Source organism: Solanum stenotomum, chromosome 2 (genome assembly GCF_019186545.1).
Source record: "Solanum stenotomum isolate F172 chromosome 2, ASM1918654v1, whole genome shotgun sequence".
Classification (NCBI taxonomy): Eukaryota; Viridiplantae; Streptophyta; class Magnoliopsida; order Solanales; family Solanaceae; genus Solanum; species Solanum stenotomum.
The window spans coordinates 69971770-69991427 of NC_064283.1; the positions used below are offsets into that span (position 1 = coordinate 69971770).

The window sequence follows — 19658 nt, forward strand, 5'->3', positions numbered from 1 at the left end:
AAGTCTTATTTGAGGAAATAGGTGTGAGACATTGCTTCAGGGAAGGTAACAAAGTGATTGATAGCCTATCGAATTGCGAACTTATTTGTAATAACCTCACTTGGTCCAACAATATATTCAGCAATTACCTAGAGTCCAGAGAAGCCAGAGATGCGCTCAACATGGATATACAAGAGTTCCCTTCATTTCAGATGAAACATATGAACAATTTCTCTATTCCCCTTCACCATTATTATTCAAAATACATTCATGATTTCCACTAGCATGCTACATCCATCGACCCCTTCTCTTTCCTTTGCATAAATTTGTAGCTTCAAACAACTATCTTCACTACTAAAAACAAAGGTTCTTCCCACTGCGAATCAATAAGAAATTTGTGTTATCAAAACATGATTTTCCCATCCATTCCCCACTGAACCAGTTCACCGGAAAAACGCATGGTGGGAAATAGATTATCACTGAAATACTGGGAAGCTTCCTAACATTTCCATGTAAAAACACTATTATTATTTTTTTTCTTTTCTTACCATTTCAATTAAAATATCTGTGGAAATAACCACTAAACATTTTTCAATGGGAAATTTCAATGGGAAAATAGTGATTTTTCATTAGTGCTTTCTTTTGTTTTTAAACTTAAAACTAGTCCGGATTTAGAATTTAAAGATTATAATTGTCATTAATCTCAAATGAATACACAATATTAACTGATTCACAACTAAATATTTATCAAAATTCTAATACATATACATATGAGATATGAGCTAAAGCTATTGGGTTCCTATGAACCCGTAAATTAACCTTTGGATCCGGTATCAGCTTTCCTAATTCATCAATTTCTTGTTTGGTTGATTTTTTATATTTAATAGATCAGATTCCAAAAGAATAAAGATTTCTTGTTTTTTGTTTTATATTGTTTGTCTCATGAATCCGAAATAGTATCACTTCACTAGTAAAAGCTCAAAGGATTTGAATTTTGGTTGTAAAAAAACTTTGTTGGATAAGCTAGAAACCAAATGACATAAAAGTATGAATATTTGAACTTTGTTAGATGATTTTAAAAAAATATGAATATTAATACAAATGATCAGCAAGGAAATAGCACAAGAAGAAATGGAAACCTAATTTTTTTTTAAAAAAACAATAAAATAAAATCTCACCTTCCGTTGTTAAGGGTGGCTACAGAGAGACCAATTGCTCTAAAGGGTTGCCCTAAATTGATGGTAACCGAAATTTAAAAAATATATAATTGTTGTGGGAAATATCAGCACGTAAATACATAAATCTTTTTCTAATTTTTTTGAGTGTTCACATTTAAAAAAATTTCCTTAATTTTTGAAGGAAAATAAGTTGATTTGGAAAACAGTTAAGCCAACCAAGCATGAAAAAATTGAAAAAACATTTTCCAAAAAATGTCTTCCTTTATACCATACACACCCTTTATGTATTATTTATTATTTTTCATCTCAACGATCATGTGGTACCTTTTAAATTCTTAGAAACGAGTCTATTTTTAAAAGTAACTTTTTCATAAAATATGTTGAGTTGGCAATTAATTTGACTATATTATTTTCTACGTAATTTTCAAGTATATAAATTTTATTTCAAAAAATATGAAGATTTTATATTCAAATTCATAGTCAAACTAAAATTGTTTGACTCTCAAAATTCAAACCGTCCAGACATAAGTACGGGTCTAACCTTGGTATGTGGTATGTGGATTCTATCTTTTATTTTTTTAGTTATATCTTACATGCTAGAAATCTAGGGTCAAACTTGCTATTGAACTTTGCGAAATGAAGCACTTCGCCTTTATTATTAACAAAAAAATTTAATAAGATCAGACGTATCGCTAATCAAGGTGACGATCAGACTGGCAATACTTGCGTTATACATAATAAAATGCTGATACAAATGATTCACAAACTTCTGCCTTATTGGAAAAATTATGTTGATCACAAGTTATGACAGGGAGACATAATTTGTACAGTACAGAAGTGGAAATAGGGCAGCTTTTAAATACGTTTTATAACAACTTGGAGACGGTCATTTCCTGCCATTTCATCCATGTGTCTTTTGATATTCATAGCTGAAACCCCTAGAGAGTCGATGCAGTTAGTCAGTTGAATAAGTCTTAGTGTTGGAATATCCGCAAAGCTAGGGGGGATCTCCTTGAAGTATTGAGCAGACTCTATAGATAGCTCCTCAAGCACAGGAAAGGAATCATCTGAGGCTTTCCATTCAACTATCTGCATACTGAATAATGTCAAGTATTTGAGTGCCGGAAACTCCACATTTGTGATGTCCCAGCAATAACCCCCACGTCTCGTCCAACGAAATCCCATCTCTAATCTGAGAGTCTCAAGCTTCTTCAATCTTGCAATGTTTAAAACCATTTCCTCTGTCAAGAAACAGCCAGTAAGGCACAGATGCCTAAGATTTGGAGGGAACACAAAATAGCTCTCCCATCCATATGTATTCCAGAAAATATGGTCAGGTAACTGCACAAAAAGAGAATGAAGGCGAGTATGAACTTGCTGTAAGGGAAACAAGGAACAACTAGGTAAACCGTTAATGCAGAAGCTGAGCTCTTCAAGATTTGGAAACCTCCACCAGAACCTTGGATTCCTATTATCCAACAATATATTGCAAGTGTGAATAGTCTTCATGTTCTTTAGCATAGTTGTTGAACATTCTGGTATGGGAAGACAATGACGAAGGAAGTTTTGAAGAATAGTCTTCATGTTCTTTAGCATAGTTGTTGAACATTCTTCAAAACTTCCTTCGTCATTAATGTCTTCCCATACCACCGAAAAACTGTCTATATTCATATGCCTTAGCTTCTTCATTTCCCATAAAGTAGCAGCCTTTAGGTGTAACTTCTTGTATGACTTGAGCTGTAGAGTTTGGAGATGGTGTAGGTGTGATATCCACTTCAATTCAAAATGTTTGACAAAAAGTGCAAGGTACCTCAACTGAGTTAGCGATTCCATAGCAGTAGCCCATGAATTTGGCAATTCCACATCCATCAAATGCAATGCCCGAACAAATCTTAATTTAACAAGTAAATCTAAAGGATTTGAATATTGGTTATTCCATGCATTGTATTTTGGATGAACAATGAACTCCAAAGAATTTGTTTCTGTGAAATTGAGCATTGGAATCCTATCCAGCTTGTATTCAGAATGATCTAATTGTTTAACAAGATCATCATGAATATAAATGCATAACCGTGATTCCATGGAATGCATATAAGTGACTTCTGTGAGTTTTCTCAAGCAGAACTCACGCACTACATCATGAAGTGAGCAGTATTCTACATCACGATTAATTCTCATTCCGGAGACCATTATTAGGCTTCTGTTCAGCAAATCGCTCAAGCAAATTAGAGATGCTTCCTCCATGTTCTCTCTTTCGGCATTCAATACAAACTCTTCAGCCATCCACAACTTCAGCAGATCATCCACTGGAATCTTATGGTCCTCTGGGAACAATCCCATGTAAAGAAGGCAACACTTCAAGTGGTCTTCTAAATGGTCATAACTGGATTGTATTACCTTCATGCTCTGCTCTCCTAAAGCAATGGAACTCAAGTCATTGGCAACGTCAAGCCACAAGGATGCCTTCCTTTCCATTTTTGCAATAATTCCAGCAACCAGGACAACCACAAGAGGCAATCCTTTGCAGTGTGTGGCGACTTGTAACCCTGCTTCCTGTAGATCCGGGGGACAACTCTCTCTTCGAAATACCTTCTTCTCCAATAATTTCCAACTCTCTTCGGGCTCTAGAAATGTAAGATAATAAGGATCACCGTGGTGCTGAAGTTGCTTAGCCACTTGTTCAATTCGTGTTGTGACCATTACTTTGCTTCCATATTCACCCTGAGGAAAACATTTTTCCAAATCTTCCCATGCCTCGACATCCCAAATGTCATCTAACACGATAAGGTATCTCTTTCCTATTAGACTCTTGCGCAACATGTCAGCTATGATATCGTCCTCTTCGATTTCGCTATCAGCATTTGTTACTTGTTTGAAAATCTCAGTCAATAACATCCTCCTATTATATGCTTGCGACACAGCACACCATGCTTTAACATCAAAGTGATAAACAATATCGGGATTGCAGTATACCTTTCTTGCCAAAGTTGTTTTACCGAGTCCAGGCATTCCATAGATGGAGATAACATCCCGCTCCTTTCCTTGTGTCAATTTCTTCATTATAAAAGCTGAATCTTTCTCAAAACCCACAACTTCATCATCATCATAAATTGATGTAATACTAAGTATGTTGGAAGGCTTTGCAGAAGAAAGAGTTCCTTCTCCACAAGTCTCAACAACTTCCATGCCTTGACTTAAATACTTTGCCATCTTTCATAAAAATAAATAAATGAAAACAACATTATTTCATAATTTAGAGATGACAAAAAATACCCAAAGCAAAACATTAATTTTAACAAAGTAACATAACATGTCAATTCTTATGTGTCACCAATATGTAATCAAGATGAATAAAACCAATACATCCCCTACATTACACTTTTACGTAGGGTAGTTTCTTTCAGTTACTGGAATAATCCGCCATGGAAGAGTTTCGAAGCTCAAATTTTAAAACTCAACCTATTGCAAACGTAAATCATTTCGAATGTAAAATATATCCAAAGATTTAAAACATTGAGCGGAACTTATATCTCAAAATTGGAACTGTTTAATAGAAGTTTTGAGTTGGTCGAAATGAAAAATAATAATCAAATCATTGAAGAAGATGAAATGTTGCAATGTATAAATATCGTATAAATAGTGTTTCTAGTAAAAGTTCAAAGGATTTGAATTTTGCTTGTAAAGAAACTTTGTTAGTTAGGAGTAGTGCAAGGTTTAAATCTATTTTATTTTGTTTTTGCTATTTATTATATTGATCTACTGAGTGTACCATTTTAAAGAGTATACTAGTCACACTAAGAACAGAAAATTGTTCCTCATGGTAACATTTTATAGTCAAACTAAGAACAGAAAATTGTTCCTCATGGTAACATTTTATACTTCCATTAAATCTGTTTGCCGTTAGTTTTTTCGGTTGAAATTTTTTAATATAATAATTTATAAAACGTTACTATAGATACGTTTAGTCTATTTTAGGAAAACTCCAGAAAAATGTATCTTTTGGTAAAATGTAAGGGCCTAAAATGCCCCTCACATATTTGAATTGATACAAAATTACCCTCAATTCACCTTTCGGCCTTAAAATATCTCCGGCGTCCACCTTTTGGCTCAAAAATACCCTTGATGTTAATCCTTTGGCTCATATTTGCCCTTATTTTTAATAGCTCCCTTAAAGTAAATTATTAAATATTTATTTATTATGTTGCTTAATGTGATTGGTCCAAATTTAAACCCTTCTCAAATAAATAATAAAAAGCATATTTTAAAATTCTTATTTTATTATAAAACCACATATGATTCATACTTTGACCCAATATACTTGAAAATGATATTGAGAAAATAATTAATTTCATGATATCTTCCTATTGGCCTATTTTAAATCAACCTCAATTTATTATAACGTAATCCAACTCATAAATGGGGATCCAACTAAAATCCATACTCATAAAATGGGATCCAACTAAAATTAATACTCACCCCGACTAATTGTCCATCTAAAAAATATTATTATTTTTATTAATATAAAATTTTCTATCAATTATCCAAATGTCTTGTTCATTTTCTCTTTTATTCTTTTTTATCTCTCATTCTTAATTAGGATATCCGAGACTCAAATTTGAAATGAACTCACATGTTTATATTCCTTTAAATTATACTATTGTAATGGTGGGATGAGGGTGGGGATAAGATAAATGATTATTTTTATTCTTTTATTTTGAATTTCGGATACACACACAAAAGAAAAATGCAATATTAATTCATACATATTTGCTTAATTAAGTCAGCCTTTATTGAACTAATTATTTATATATGAATGCATCATTATTTTTCTCCTTTTTCTCGTTTGTTATAAATTGAAAAAATAAATAAAATGATGGACAAGATCCAAATAGAAAAAAATAAAAATGGAAGAGAAAGGAAGTGAAGGAGGGAGGGGGGGGGCGGGGGGGCGGGGGGGATATAGAGAGTAGATGTATAACCTTTTTTTTATTTTTAACTTACTATGAAATTCAAAATCTAATCAATCATGTGTGCTTATATATTAAGTAATTTTAAATTATTTTAATGGAAAAGGGCCTAAAATGCCCTTAAACTGTGAGATTTGGTACAATATTGTCTCCATCCACCTTAATTATGAGTATGATCCGTTAGACATAAGGGTAATTTTGAGCCAAAAGATTGACGTCTTCAGGGGTATTTGGGGGCCCAAAGGTGGATGGAGGATAGTTTTGTACCAATTCAAATAGTTGAAGGGTATTTTAGGCCCTTCTCCGTTTAATTAATGAATTATTTATGTTGAAAATTTAGTTAGTTACATGGGAAAAAATATAAAGGCATAATACATAAATATGTATTTTAATTTAGCTTTAGCAGACATTTATGCTCTCTAATTTTGAATATGTATAAATAGACACTTAAATTTGTATAAAATTGAATAAGTAGACACACACATCCTACGTGTCATAATACATATAGGACGACACGTAAGACACAAAATTGTCACGTAGGATATCACGTAAAACGAATGTATTTATTTGTTCAATTTAATAAGTTTAAGTGTCTATTGGTTCACATCCAAAGTTGGAGGTCATATATATCAGATGAAGCCAAGTACTAAAAGGGGTATGTAGTAAAAGGGGAGGCCTTATCACTAAAAGTTGTGGTAGAATGGTGGTTAGTCTTCTCCTTTAACTAAATGTTTTGAGTTCAAATAACATGCCTTTGGTAAAAAATATTTTACTCTCAAAGTGGAACGTGTGAATTCAAATATCGAATATCAAATGTGAAATCAAAAAGATATTTCCACAACTTTGAGGTGCTACTATTCACTCTCCCTCACATGAATATGTTGTTAAATTTTGAAAGCGACTAAACAACAAACACATGTTTGACTTTTAACACTAGGTTAAAAATGGATATGTACGATTTAGATTGTGGTTTTATATGGTATAATTAATTTTTTGTATGTGATACACTTTTTGACTAGTGAAACGAATTCAATGATCCTAAAATCTAAACTAGCGTTTGGCTCCAAATTTCTAAATATTCTTGGTAAATCATTTTTTGGTGAAGTTTAACCATGCATTTGAAATATTTGACTAATTCAAAAATATGATTTTTACTCATAAGTTTTAATAATTATTAAAAATACATTTAAGTTTGTATTATCATTTTATAATAAGCATGTTCCGTTAAAAAATAACCTTACAACATAATTGATAACAATCAACAACAACAAAATTACAATATGGCAAGAACAATACACTAATTGCATACTCAAACTTGTCATCGATTCGGGATGAATTATAACCCACTAAAACAAATTGTTTTTTTTTCTCGATTTTGTCACTCAAATCATAACTCAAACTTTTCCAGAGGAGGTAGATAAATATTAGTTGGAATTAATAAAGGATGATGTTTTTTTATAAAATATAAAAGTTTGAAGTGATTTTCAAATTTCTTGAAAGAACTGTTATGTAAAGTCATTTGTTTATGAAAGAACACGACCTTTATGAAAAGTCGTTCATGAAAGAACATGACTCTTATGAAAAGTCATATGTTCATGAAAGAACATGATTCTTATAAAGAATCATCTCTTAAGCTCTATAAATATAAATATTCTTTAGAAGTAGCTAAAGAAAAATCTGCATGTATAAACAAAGTGCTTTGTTATATCTTGGAAGAGAATTGTTTGTATTTACCCCAATATGTATATGGGTAATATCTCTTTAAAGAAAATGATACATGCCTTAGAACCATCTTCTTCTTCAATTATATTTCCTACCATTTTTTTCTAACATNAATATTTGACTAATTCCAAAATATGATTTTTACTCATAATATAAGTTCTAATAATTATTAAAAATACATTTAAGTTTGTATTATCATTTTATAATAAACATGTTCCGCTAAAAAATAACCTTACAACATAATTGATAACAATCAACAACAACTAAATAACAATATGGCAAGAACAATACATTAATTGCAATTTCACCGATTTGGAGGAAATAGATAATTCAAACTTTTCCAGAGGAGGTAGATAAATATTAGTTGGAATTAATAAAGGATGATTTTTTTTATAAAATATAAAAGTTCGAAGTGATTTTCAAATTTCTTGAAAGAACATGACTGTTATGAAAAGTCATTTGTTTATGAAAAAACATGACCTTTATGAAAAGTCGTTCATGAAAGAACATGACTCTTATGAAAAGTCATATGTTCACGAAAGAACATGATTCTTATGAAGAATCATCTCTTAAGTTCTATAAATATAAAGATTCTTTAGAAGTAGCTAAAGAAAAATCTGCATGTATAAACAAAGGGATGTTATATCCTGGAAGAGAATTGTTTGTATTTTCCCCAATATGTATATGGACAATATCTCTTTAAAGAAAGTGATTACATGCCTTAGAACCATCTTCTTCTTCAATTATATTTCCTACTATGTTTTTCTAACATGAAGTGCTATTTTGCAATTTTACTATCTTTTGAAAACCCACTTTTTAAGATGTTCCAAGTATAAAACTACTTAAGAACAATACTTGGAAAGAGAATCGTCACTTAATTTTTTTAAAGAAACTAAGAAAACTAATACTATAAAAAGACTTGAAACATTTAGAGGAGCTCATATCTAAAAATATAGATTTGTTTAATTTTTTTTTGAGTTGGTCAAGATTGAAAAAAAAAAATTATTGAATAAAATAAAATGTGATAATGTATAAATATTATATAAACAGTGTACATAAATATTATATATATAGTTATAAATCATATATATTCAAAGAGATATTAAGATCCATCCTTATTAACCGGATAATAAAATAAGCCTCGAGGATAATGTCAGAGCCACGGCTTAGCCCACACCAAGGAAAGGCTAAAGGCACTATACACGATTATATATTTATATATATAATATCAATATATTACATTGTTATTCCCATTTTCTGATGGATGTTTGTTTATGATTTGTAATTTCTAATTTAGTTTAACTATAAAATGTAACTTCTGAATGGAACCATACGCCTAGTAAATAAGTAGAGAAGCAAATAAAATAAAAATAACTAAAAATAACAAAGAAATATCTGATTAAAGATTATTGTTGAATATGATCTCAAGAAAGTAGAGTAAAATGTATGAAAAATAAATAAAACAATTTAGAAATCTAACCTTGGGTTATTGAGAGTGGTAAGAGGGGAAGACGATTGCTTAATTTGATGCTTTTGGGTTTAGAGAAATGGAAACTGAGAATATAATTAGAGAAGCAAATAAAATAAAAATAAGTCAAAAATAACCAAGAAAAAACTGATTAAAGAATAGTAATGAATAATGATGTGAAGAAAATAGAGTAAAATGTATGAAAAATAAAATAAAACAATTTAGAAATCTGACCTTGCTTGGGTTATTGAGAAGATTGCTTAATTTGATGCTTTTGTGTTCAGAGAAATGGAAACTGAGAAAGAATATAGAGGAAGGAGATGGTGGACTTCAATGATAGAAATAATTGTTGATTAAACAAATAAATAAATACATATTATTTTAAACTCCCAATCAACAGCTGTATGTATTGTAGCCCACGTTTCCGATCGGAAAAGATAACTTTGTTTATGCTGCTTTCGTTTCATATTATTTAACATACCGTAGTCTGACATTTGACTTGATATCATATCGTATTAAAAAAATAAAGAAGACTTTTAATGATCTCCAATCAAAGTTATGTTAAATGTATTAAAAAAAATTTAATCTTATGATTTTAACTTTTAAGCATGTCATGTGAAAAGTTAAATTATTTTTTTTATGTTGGGACAAGCCCATTTTATTAATTAAATCAAAAAACAAATAAGCAAAAGACCAAAGGTCAAATCCTACACAATCCAACTAAAAACATTTAGGAAAGTAAACTAACAGGAAATTTGGGAACTCAAACGTATGCTTTTTCTTTGGTTCCCCCTTCTCCATTGAAGCGTTGCCAAAAAAGAAAAATATTATTTAAAAAAAAAAATTAAAAAGAAAGAAGATCATTTTTTAATAAATTTATTAAATATATTAATATTATTTATCATGAAAATCAGTAATAAATTAGTAAGCTTTTGGTCTTGTAGCAAAATTGGATTAGCTTAAGGTTTATTGCTCTGCTCTATGAGAGTTCGATTTCCATTAAACACTTGTAATACATTTATGACAAGATTTTTTGTCAAAATGAGTCAACTCTTTTCTGTCTAACCTTATGAATTATGATTGAACATATCTTTGAGGAAGCATGATACATGTAATAATTTGTTGATGGTGTTGGAATAATAAGATTATGGTAAAACTTGGTTTTCAGCAATAACTTAGAATAATAAACTCACATGTTCATATGTATAAATGTATAGTGGCATCACAAAGTTGACTCGAGTAAGGTTGGTGATCATCCAACTTTCAGTTTATCACTTAAAAATTATTTTACATCTTAAAAAATATTTTACATCTTACGGTTAGTAGGGGTTTGATTTATTAAATACTTGGACGTATAATTTGAATTTTTTAAATCGGTGAATACATTTTTTAAAGAGAAAAAGGATTTGATAAACTTATCAATTTTGTTATTTAGAGCTGAATATATCCTAATTATAAAAATTGGTCTTTTATTAAGAATTCATCACCAACTTCATTATTTACTTAAAATAAGTCAAGAACAACTAGAATATTCCGAAGATATAAAAACTTGAAAGAAGATCTCTAGAATGAGTATTCTAGAAAGAATAATCTAGAAATGTTCTAGATAGGGTAGTTCTAGAATTAAGTAGTTGGAGGAATATTCTAGAATAGAGTAGAAAAATATGTTTAGCTAGATTATTCCATCACCTCCTATAAATAGAGGTGGTTCATTTGATATNATCTCTAGAATGAGTATTCTAGAAAGAATAGTCTAGAAATGTTCTAGATAGGGTAGTTCTAGAATTAAGTAGTTGGAGGAATATTCTAGAATAGAGTACAAAAATATGTTTAGCTAGATTATTCCATCACCTCCTATAAATAGAGGTGATTCATTTGATATGCAACTAACCAAGAAACCAAGCAACAAAGTAAGTAACAAATCAAGAAGGTAAGAGAGCAAACAAGAGTGAGTGCTAAGTAAAAAGTGTTGCTGAAGCAAGCAACAAGTTAGTGATCAAGATTGGAAGACCGAAGCGGGTCCTTGCTTTGATATAATAAAATTCAAGTTCTGAGAAATCGATAATGCTCGTCATCTCCACAAACAAATAATATTCAACAAGTGGTATCAGAGCCTGGTGGATAAGAGCGAGGTAGTAACTCAAAGAAGATCTTACAAGTTATTGTTGGAGGCTACAAGTCGCGAGACAATGGCGGATTTCGCAAGCACTCTCAATAGCGTTGAGAAGCTCAACGCAAGCAACTACGGATCATGAAGCACGAGAATGCAATATTACTTTCTCGGACAGATATTATGGGATATCATCGGTGGACTAGACACTACACCACCAACAGATGTTGAAGCAGCAAAAAGGTGGAAGGTCAAAGCTGGAAATGCCATGTTTGTTCTCACTGTAACCATCGAGGATGAGTTCCTACAATGGATTAAGAATGCCAAGACACCCAAAGAAGCTTGGGACACCTTGGCAACGATTTTTACAAAAAAGAATGATGTAAGACTACAAAGGCTTGAAAATGAGCTTTTGTCGATCTCTCAACGGAATATGATGATCAACCAATACTTATCAAAGGTAAAATCTTTATCTGATGAAATATCAAAATTAGATCTTGAGAATGCTATCATAGATACAAGAATGAGAAGAATCACTATTTATGGTCTAAGGCCAGAGGAGTACAAAGGCATAATTACAGCCACACAGGGATGGGCCACAGAACCAACTTTATCTGAGTTGGAAAATCTATTGGCAAATGAAGAAGATTTGGAGAAGACATTATCAAGTCTCACTATAAATGATGAAGATAAGGCGTTCTTCAGCAAAATGCATGACTATCAAAAAAGATAAGTGAAGAGAAGCTCATGGCCAGGGGGAGACCAAAAGAATCAACAGCAAAGAGGTCAACGACAAAACAAGCAGGTGAAAGGCTTTAACAACCGAAAAATGAAGAAGTGCTACAATTGTGGAAAGAAAGGACACTATGCCAAAGACTGCTGGTACAAGAAAGATGAAGGTAATGTAGCTACTTCTACTCAAAACAAGAAAGATGAAGAAGAAGCTTGGGATTTCGATACCTCTTATGTTGTTGAAGAAACTAATCAACAAGAGAAAGCTTGTCACCTGTCACTCCAACAAAGAAGAAGAGATTGCACTTGCAACTGTAAGTGAGAAATTAGTCGATTATGAACATGATTGGATCGTTGAATCAGGTTGTTTCAATCACATGATTGTTGACGAGAAAAAGCTCATTAACATGAGTGAATAAAAATGCGGTCGAGTAGTGGTGACTGCAAATAATTCAAAAATGCCAATAACTCATATTGGCAAGACAGTGTTCGTGCCTCATCACAACTCAAGACAAATGCAACTTCAAAATGTCTACCATGTTCCAGGTATGAAGAAAAGCTTATTATTTGTATCACAACTAACATATTCTGGTAACTATGTCTTGTTTGGGTCAAATGACGTTAAAATATATCGAAAGATAAAAGTTACAAGCACACCAATAGTGGAAGGGAGAAGGTTAGAATCAATATACATCATGCCAACCGAGACAACTTATATGGTACTCAATGAAACGCTAACATGGTGGTACAACGAAGTCTCCTTTCCAGATACAAGGAAATTGGAGCAAGAGCTACAATATAAACTTGAAGAAGAAGAACAAAGAAGTGAGGCTGAACAGGAACAAAAGGTATGTGATGTTGACACCCAATTTTGACCCTCCACAATATAAATTAATCATTCCGAACTTCTTCAATCTCAAATGATTTAAAGTAATTAGTTTTATAAAATTTCAGAAAAATAAAAATAAAATATAGTTTGCAAGTTATTGCAACTAGTTTTGTCGCTTTTNGTCATCGGTATGAAGCAAGAAAATTCTAAAGAGGTTCAGATTGGTGATACTATTGAAGAAATTAAAGAAGCAGATTCTGAAATTGACAATAAAAATTTGGAAGTGAAGGATGTTGAAGTAAATGTTGAACATGTAGTATCTGAAACTATATGTGTAAACAATAAGCATTTCAGAGAAAGCAATAAGGAAAATGTATTGGAAGAAGAAGTATCCGGTCAATCATCTACAATATCAAGGTCAATTAATCACTCAGAGAAAATCTGAAAGTAGGTCAAATAGAGGAAGAAGCTGATATTGAAGTCTTAGAGACAAACGATATGATTTTTGATATCTCTGAAGCTGCAAAAAAATCTATTGAGGAGATGACAAGAGAATATGGCAGTAGATCATATGTTGGTGTTGAGACTTCACAGGAAATTGATAATATTTCTCTGGATAATATAATTGTCGAGAAGTTAAGAGAAAGGGGGCGTTTAGGAACTCAACAAGTAGATAATTTAAATGTACCATTCGATAATGAGAAATCTTTATCATTTGAAGAAGCAAGAGAAGTCAAAAAGAGACTGTTGAGATTTGCACCAAGACGTGGCTCAAAGCTTCGTTTGAGTTCTTCTGCAACAAGTTCAAGATAGTTTTTTTTTAAAAATCACTCTAAGGGGGAGTGTGAAAATGTTAAAGTTAATTTTTTTTGGGATATGATAGATTTTTCTAGTAATGTTTCTAGAATAGTCTAGGATAGTATCTAGGATAATTATTTTAAAGAAATATCGAGATATTTAGAAGATAAAGTTCACTATAATTTTTTTGTAGATGTATCTAGAAGAATTTCTAGAACTATCCATGAACAAGTATAAATATGGGTGGTCTTGTACATTTGTAATGAACCCAAGAATAACTCAAATCAAATAGTCTTCTTCTATAACTATAGACATTAAAATTTTGTGGGACTCTACAAGACGTGTTCAATTCGAATTGGGACTCTAGAAAGTGTGTCCAGTTTCAATTAGAATTCTTGGAGACTACTCAACCCTAAACCCTTGTTCATGCCTACATAAAGGGTACTAAATTCCCTTAAAAGGCATCTCGAATATTCCGCAAATTGATGGAATATTCATATAGATGTCAAATCTAAATCATCCTAGCTAGAGAAATACATCACTAACGACCCTGCGAATCATGGATAAATCTTAGGAAAGTAGAATCAAGGGAGAAACAGAATTGTACCCGCAATCTTTATCAATAGAATAAAGTTATGTTTCTTCTGATTTTATTTGTGTGGTTTATTTATTTTCCAAGATCTGTATCTACATAAACATCTTATGTAGATTTCCATTGTTGACACCCAATTTTGACCCTCCACAATATAAATTAATCATTCCGAACTTCTTCAATCTCAAATGATTTAAAGTAATTAGTTTTATAAAATTTCAAAAAAATAAAAATAAAATATAGTTTGCAAGTTATTGCAACTAGTTTTGTCGCTTTTTATAATTTTTAGATAATATATATGTTTTACACAATTATATATATAATTAGTATATTTTATGAATATTCGAAAATCGTCTCAAAAAGATTTTGTTTTAATTGAATATTTGGTAAATTAGTTTAGTTATATAATAGTTTATATTTTAAATTATTTAGTTTATATTTGAGTTCATTATTTTATCTTGTTAAGATTAAGAAGCTCATTGATTAATTTATATAAGTTTGTCGTATCTAACTTTCGACCGAATTTATCGACTAAGTTCATTTTGGCTACATTTGAAATTCATTCGGTTATATTTCTATTGCGAATCTAGCCACTATTTTACCTCCCTTTAAAATCAATTGCAAGACCATTTTGGGCCATTGTCACAATCCTATTTTAATCAAGCCCGCTATACTCATTTCAGCAGCCCATTCCAATGCACATCAGCCCATTCCCTTACATTTCAAAACCAAAAGATCTAGTCCAACAATATCTTCAAGACCAAATGACCCAGCAACCCATCAACAGCAACATCAACAATAGCCATACCCTACGACCCCTGTTGCTTTTCTTCTTCGCAGAACTAGAAATCAAACGAAATTCCAGCGAAAATTGTGCTGCAAACTCGGAAATCTCGCCCAACCACCCTGCAGAACCCATAACCTAGTGGCCTAGATAGTCACTTCGTCATCCTGCTTTCCCCCTTTTCAGGGATTTTTGAAAATCTTCCCCTGTTGCCTTGAAAAAAGGCAAAGGAAATCTAATTTCAAATTCGAAAATCCACCAAATTTTCCTCCAAAATCACCCATCTTCTCCCTATAAATAGTTCTTTACCTTCAGCGAAAGAGGGGATTTTTTTTTTAGTTCGAGTTTTCCTTGGCAATAGTCGTTTTACGCTTAAAATATTATACTTAGCTTTCGAATTCGAAGTTCCGAGAAGATCGTCACTCAAATTTTCTTAGTTGCCGTTCGTATTCGAATTGTGTGGTAGAAGAAATCACTGCTCTCAAGCTCGCTTTGTTCTCAGTTTGTTGCCTCAAGAAAGGTAACCTCATTTACCTTAACTCGTTTTAGCTGGTGTTTTATTTCTAATTAAAAGTTTACTATTGAACTCTTGAGGTAAATTTATACTTTGGGCGTGGTCGATCAATATTATGTGTCCTCTTGCTTGAGCATTCGGTTGGAAAAATGGTATTGATTAAGTGCATTATAATTCTTGTTCACATTGTTGATGATTTGAGTTATGTAAAACCAGTTATTCAAAATGGAAATTTTTTTGACGTAATTGGGGGCTCATTTTTGTTTGTTTTATTAGTCTATGTTCATACCCAAATCTTCTTTGATGTGCTTTGGTGTTACTTTACCAATTGAAGGCATTCAAATCTTACAGTGATGTCTTTTCCATGTAGGATATTTTTCTCTAATTTCGTATCTTATTTTCTCACTCTGGAATGATATTACTATAAGCTAGAATGCTTTAGAATGATAGCTTCTCTTTTGTTCAAAATTACAAAGTTACGTTCTCCGCAAAGTTTCATTTCTTAAATCTAGTTTTTTTAAAATTGGGCATGCTGCAATCAGCTCCTCTGTATTGCATTTCCATCATCTATTTTGTCTATTCGGTTTATTCTCTCCTTGTATTAGTTGTATAGTTCTTTACTTTCTTTAAAAATGTCCCTGCGGGCAACTGTTGTTAATTCTTGCTGTGATGTGAAGTTAAACCGGTGATATTAAGTTGTAGAGGATAATATTTTTCTCTTGATTCATGCTCAGTCAAAGTCTCTTTGTTTAGTTCGGGTGATTCTTTATGTAGCGATTTGTGATACTTAGTTTGGTACCAACACTTCATAAATTTATCATTTCATGTTTTAGTTTAGATTTTCCTGTCTATTATGGTGTAAGAAATGTTCTATTTATATAGATACTTACTAATATATTTGTTGCTCAATAGTTGTCGTAACTCATATATAACAATAATATTTCTTCAGTTTTTCGCGTATTTGTTTTATAATTGATAGATAGTATTCTGCTTGCTCCATTCCTTGCTAATAAGTCATTGAGGTTAATGTGTTTTTTTTTCTAAATTAGCATTACTTATTAGATTCTTGTTTAAATGTTGGTGCTTAAGTCAAGATGTCAAACCTTGTTTAGTTTTGTTTGGTGAATGTTTTCTTTAAAAAATGGAATCATAAGCGCATTTGCTGATATAATACTCCCGTAGGTATATGTTTTTAAATTTAGTGGTTTGAGCCAATCATTGATTAAGGTTGAGTGGATATATTCTATTTTATATAGTTTCCCTTATGCTGCTTTTGATTTTATTTTTTTCCACTCATGTGTTCATGATTTATACATTGGTCTCTACAAATTAAGCATTTTTTTAATGCAATTTTGAGCTGCTATTAATTCATTACTCCTTTCTTTGTATGCATACTTGAGTCTATTCATGGACTCGCCTCCTTGCATTATGTTGGGCTAATCAGCCCAACCTCCTACTCGAGTCGGCCTTCTTCCCTGTTCGAATTTCAGAAGCTGAAACAGTTGAGAAAGGAGTTGCATTACAGGTCCTAAAGGCTGAAAACAGGCAGAAATACATCATGTATACACTGATATACATATCAGTGCAACAAATACGTAACTAAAAATGGAAATACAGGTCAAAAATGTGGGAATACATGGCTGAGGTAAAATAGAGGGGTTTGGAAGCAGGAGATACATGAATAGGGCTGATATACATGCCGATATACACTGATATACATCAGCTGTATACCAAAAACGGAAATTGAATTAAAGCTTAAAATTACTGCGAAATTGGCCCAAGAAGGGGCCCAATTTCATTATCTCGTTTACTACTCTAAGTGTTTGATTGTGTGTTGATTAATCTTATTTAACTCTAACTTTAAATAACTTAATTAGATTCCCCAAAAGACGAGTTATTTCTTTGTGTTGATTTATTTTAATACATTTTACTTCTTGTGCTCACTTAGTAATCAAATATTGGTCGAATTCTACATTTTAATTAAGTTAAATCTTTGAGCTTAAAAAGGTATGTTTTAAGGCCGCTTCACTTGATCACATCTTATTTTCTAAAGTTGTTAAGTTAAAATATTTTTCTCAAATAAACTTTAAAAAATGTTAGTCAAAACCCTTTTCAATTAAAAAAAAATAAATAAAAAAAAAAATAATTAAAAAAAAAAAAAAAAAAAAAAAAAAAAAAAAAAAAAAAAAAAAAAAAAAAAAAAAAAAAAAAAAAAAAAAAAAAAAAAAAAAAAAAAAAAAAAAAAAAAAAAAAAAAAAAAAAAAAAAAAAAAAAAAAAAAAAAAAAAAAAAAAAAAAAAAAAAAAAAAAAAAAAAAAAAAAAAAAAAAAAAAAAAAAAAAAAAAAAAAAAAAAAAAAAAAAAAAAAAAAAAAAAAAAAAAAAAAAAAAAAAAAAAAAAAAAAAAAAAAAAAAAAAAAAAAAAAAAAAAAAAAAAAAAAAAAAAAAAAAAAAAAAAAAAAAAAAAAAAAAAAAAAAAAAAAAAAAAAAAAAAAAAAAAAAAAAAAAAAAAAAAAAAAAAAAAAAAAAAAAAAAAATATATATATATATATATATATATAATATTTACTTAGTCATTTTCTCAAAAAGGTTAGTCAATTAATTCAAAGTGATTTTTCATACTTTAATTTATTAAATTGGTTTAATTTATTCTGAAATGAACTAAATGAATTCTAATTAGTCGTTTTATTAATTTTCTAATCACTTGCACCTTAATTCAAATATTTTCATTTTAGGCCTCTTCCTCTAAAAAGATCAAAATAAAATGGTTCATTTCTTAGCTATTTTTTAAACTTAGCTGAATAGTGTAAATTATTATATATTTTTTATGTTAAATTATTTTTTCTAAAAATAGTCAAATACATTTTAGTCAAGTCGCAGGTCAACCGCATGTTAGCGGACACTTCGAATGCTTAAACCCTTCTCGAAGTGTAAATTGAACCCCGAACCTTCTTTGGTAATTTCATAATGATTTTTCTGTTTAAATCTTTGAAAATTATAAGTTTTCTTAATTTCTTTAAAAAATTAAGTGGCGACTCTTTTTAAGTATTTCTCAAATTGTTTTATACTTAGAACATTTCAAAAAAGTGATTTTTCTAAGGATAGGAAAATTACGACACAACATCCATTAGAGACCTTAATCTCCTTTTACAAGCTCGGATTCTATAGGAGTGTGTTTCGTATGAAGAAAAATATATGAGTTCCTAATTACTTGTTTCAACTACTATTGATCGGAGACCTATCTTGCCACCGGAAAATAAATTGTTTCAACTACTATATATCCAAAAATATTTATAAACCATTTTCCCTTGTTCGTATTGTGTATGAATCCACAGATAAACATTGAGATGAAGAGAAAGTTACGTTAATGGTGAATACATTGACTTTTATGAGGGGAAGAGACAGAGTTACCAGAAATCAGTAGAAGTGCAGAGAAGGCATAAGCTTAAGCTAGGGCACCAACAAATATCAGGATATTCAGATGAAGAGAAAGTTAAGGGTCACTTACCAGATGAAAGGATCGGTAAATTATTTCGATAGTTGGATGCAGTTCACACTTCATAGTTGTATTATATATAATTTTATTTTTTTTTATGACAAGGGAAACCCGCAGCCGCTACCCTTTGGATGCGCACAGGGTAAAACCCCCGCTCCTATGCAATAGCTAGTTGTATTATATATTTTTGGGATAAGGCATAAATATTCCTAGACTATGATCGGAAATTGGAGAGACGCATCTATTAAAAAATGAATTTTCAATTGGTTTATCAAAGTCTAGATCTTAAATAGACTAGTTTAATACATTTTTATACTAGGGCTGTTTAAAATTGAACCGAAATCGATAATTTGAATCGAAAAAAAAGTTATTGGTTCATCAATAATGGGTTATTGATTTAACGGTTTGATTACGGATTTTGAACTTTTGATAAAAAAAATAAAATCTAATGTGTCTAATGAGATATTTTGGATAGAAGAAAATTGTCTTTTT

At 30.7% G+C, this 19658-nt stretch overlaps 3 protein-coding genes and 1 pseudogene across 4 annotated transcripts in view; all 4 read right to left on the reverse strand.

The window, feature by feature from the left end:
* Positions 1–9615, reverse strand: part of LOC125856361 (putative late blight resistance protein homolog R1B-16) — a 43797-nt pseudogene extending 34182 nt beyond the window's left edge.
* The window catches only part of LOC125856358 (putative late blight resistance protein homolog R1A-3), a 410366-nt gene that overhangs the window by 236888 nt on the left and 153820 nt on the right, over positions 1–19658 (reverse strand). The window lies entirely within an intron of this gene.
* The window catches only part of LOC125856360 (putative late blight resistance protein homolog R1B-16), a 190711-nt gene that overhangs the window by 163865 nt on the left and 7188 nt on the right, over positions 1–19658 (reverse strand). The gene's annotated exons all lie outside the window — the stretch shown is intronic.
* Positions 1910–4343, reverse strand: LOC125856362 (putative late blight resistance protein homolog R1B-12). Its single transcript, XM_049535893.1, has 2 exons — positions 2777–4343; positions 1910–2692 (listed from the first exon to the last, which is right to left on the reverse strand). Exons 1-2 carry the CDS (start codon positions 4341–4343, stop codon positions 2013–2015), a joined length of 2247 nt encoding a protein of 748 aa, XP_049391850.1. The 3' UTR covers positions 1910–2012.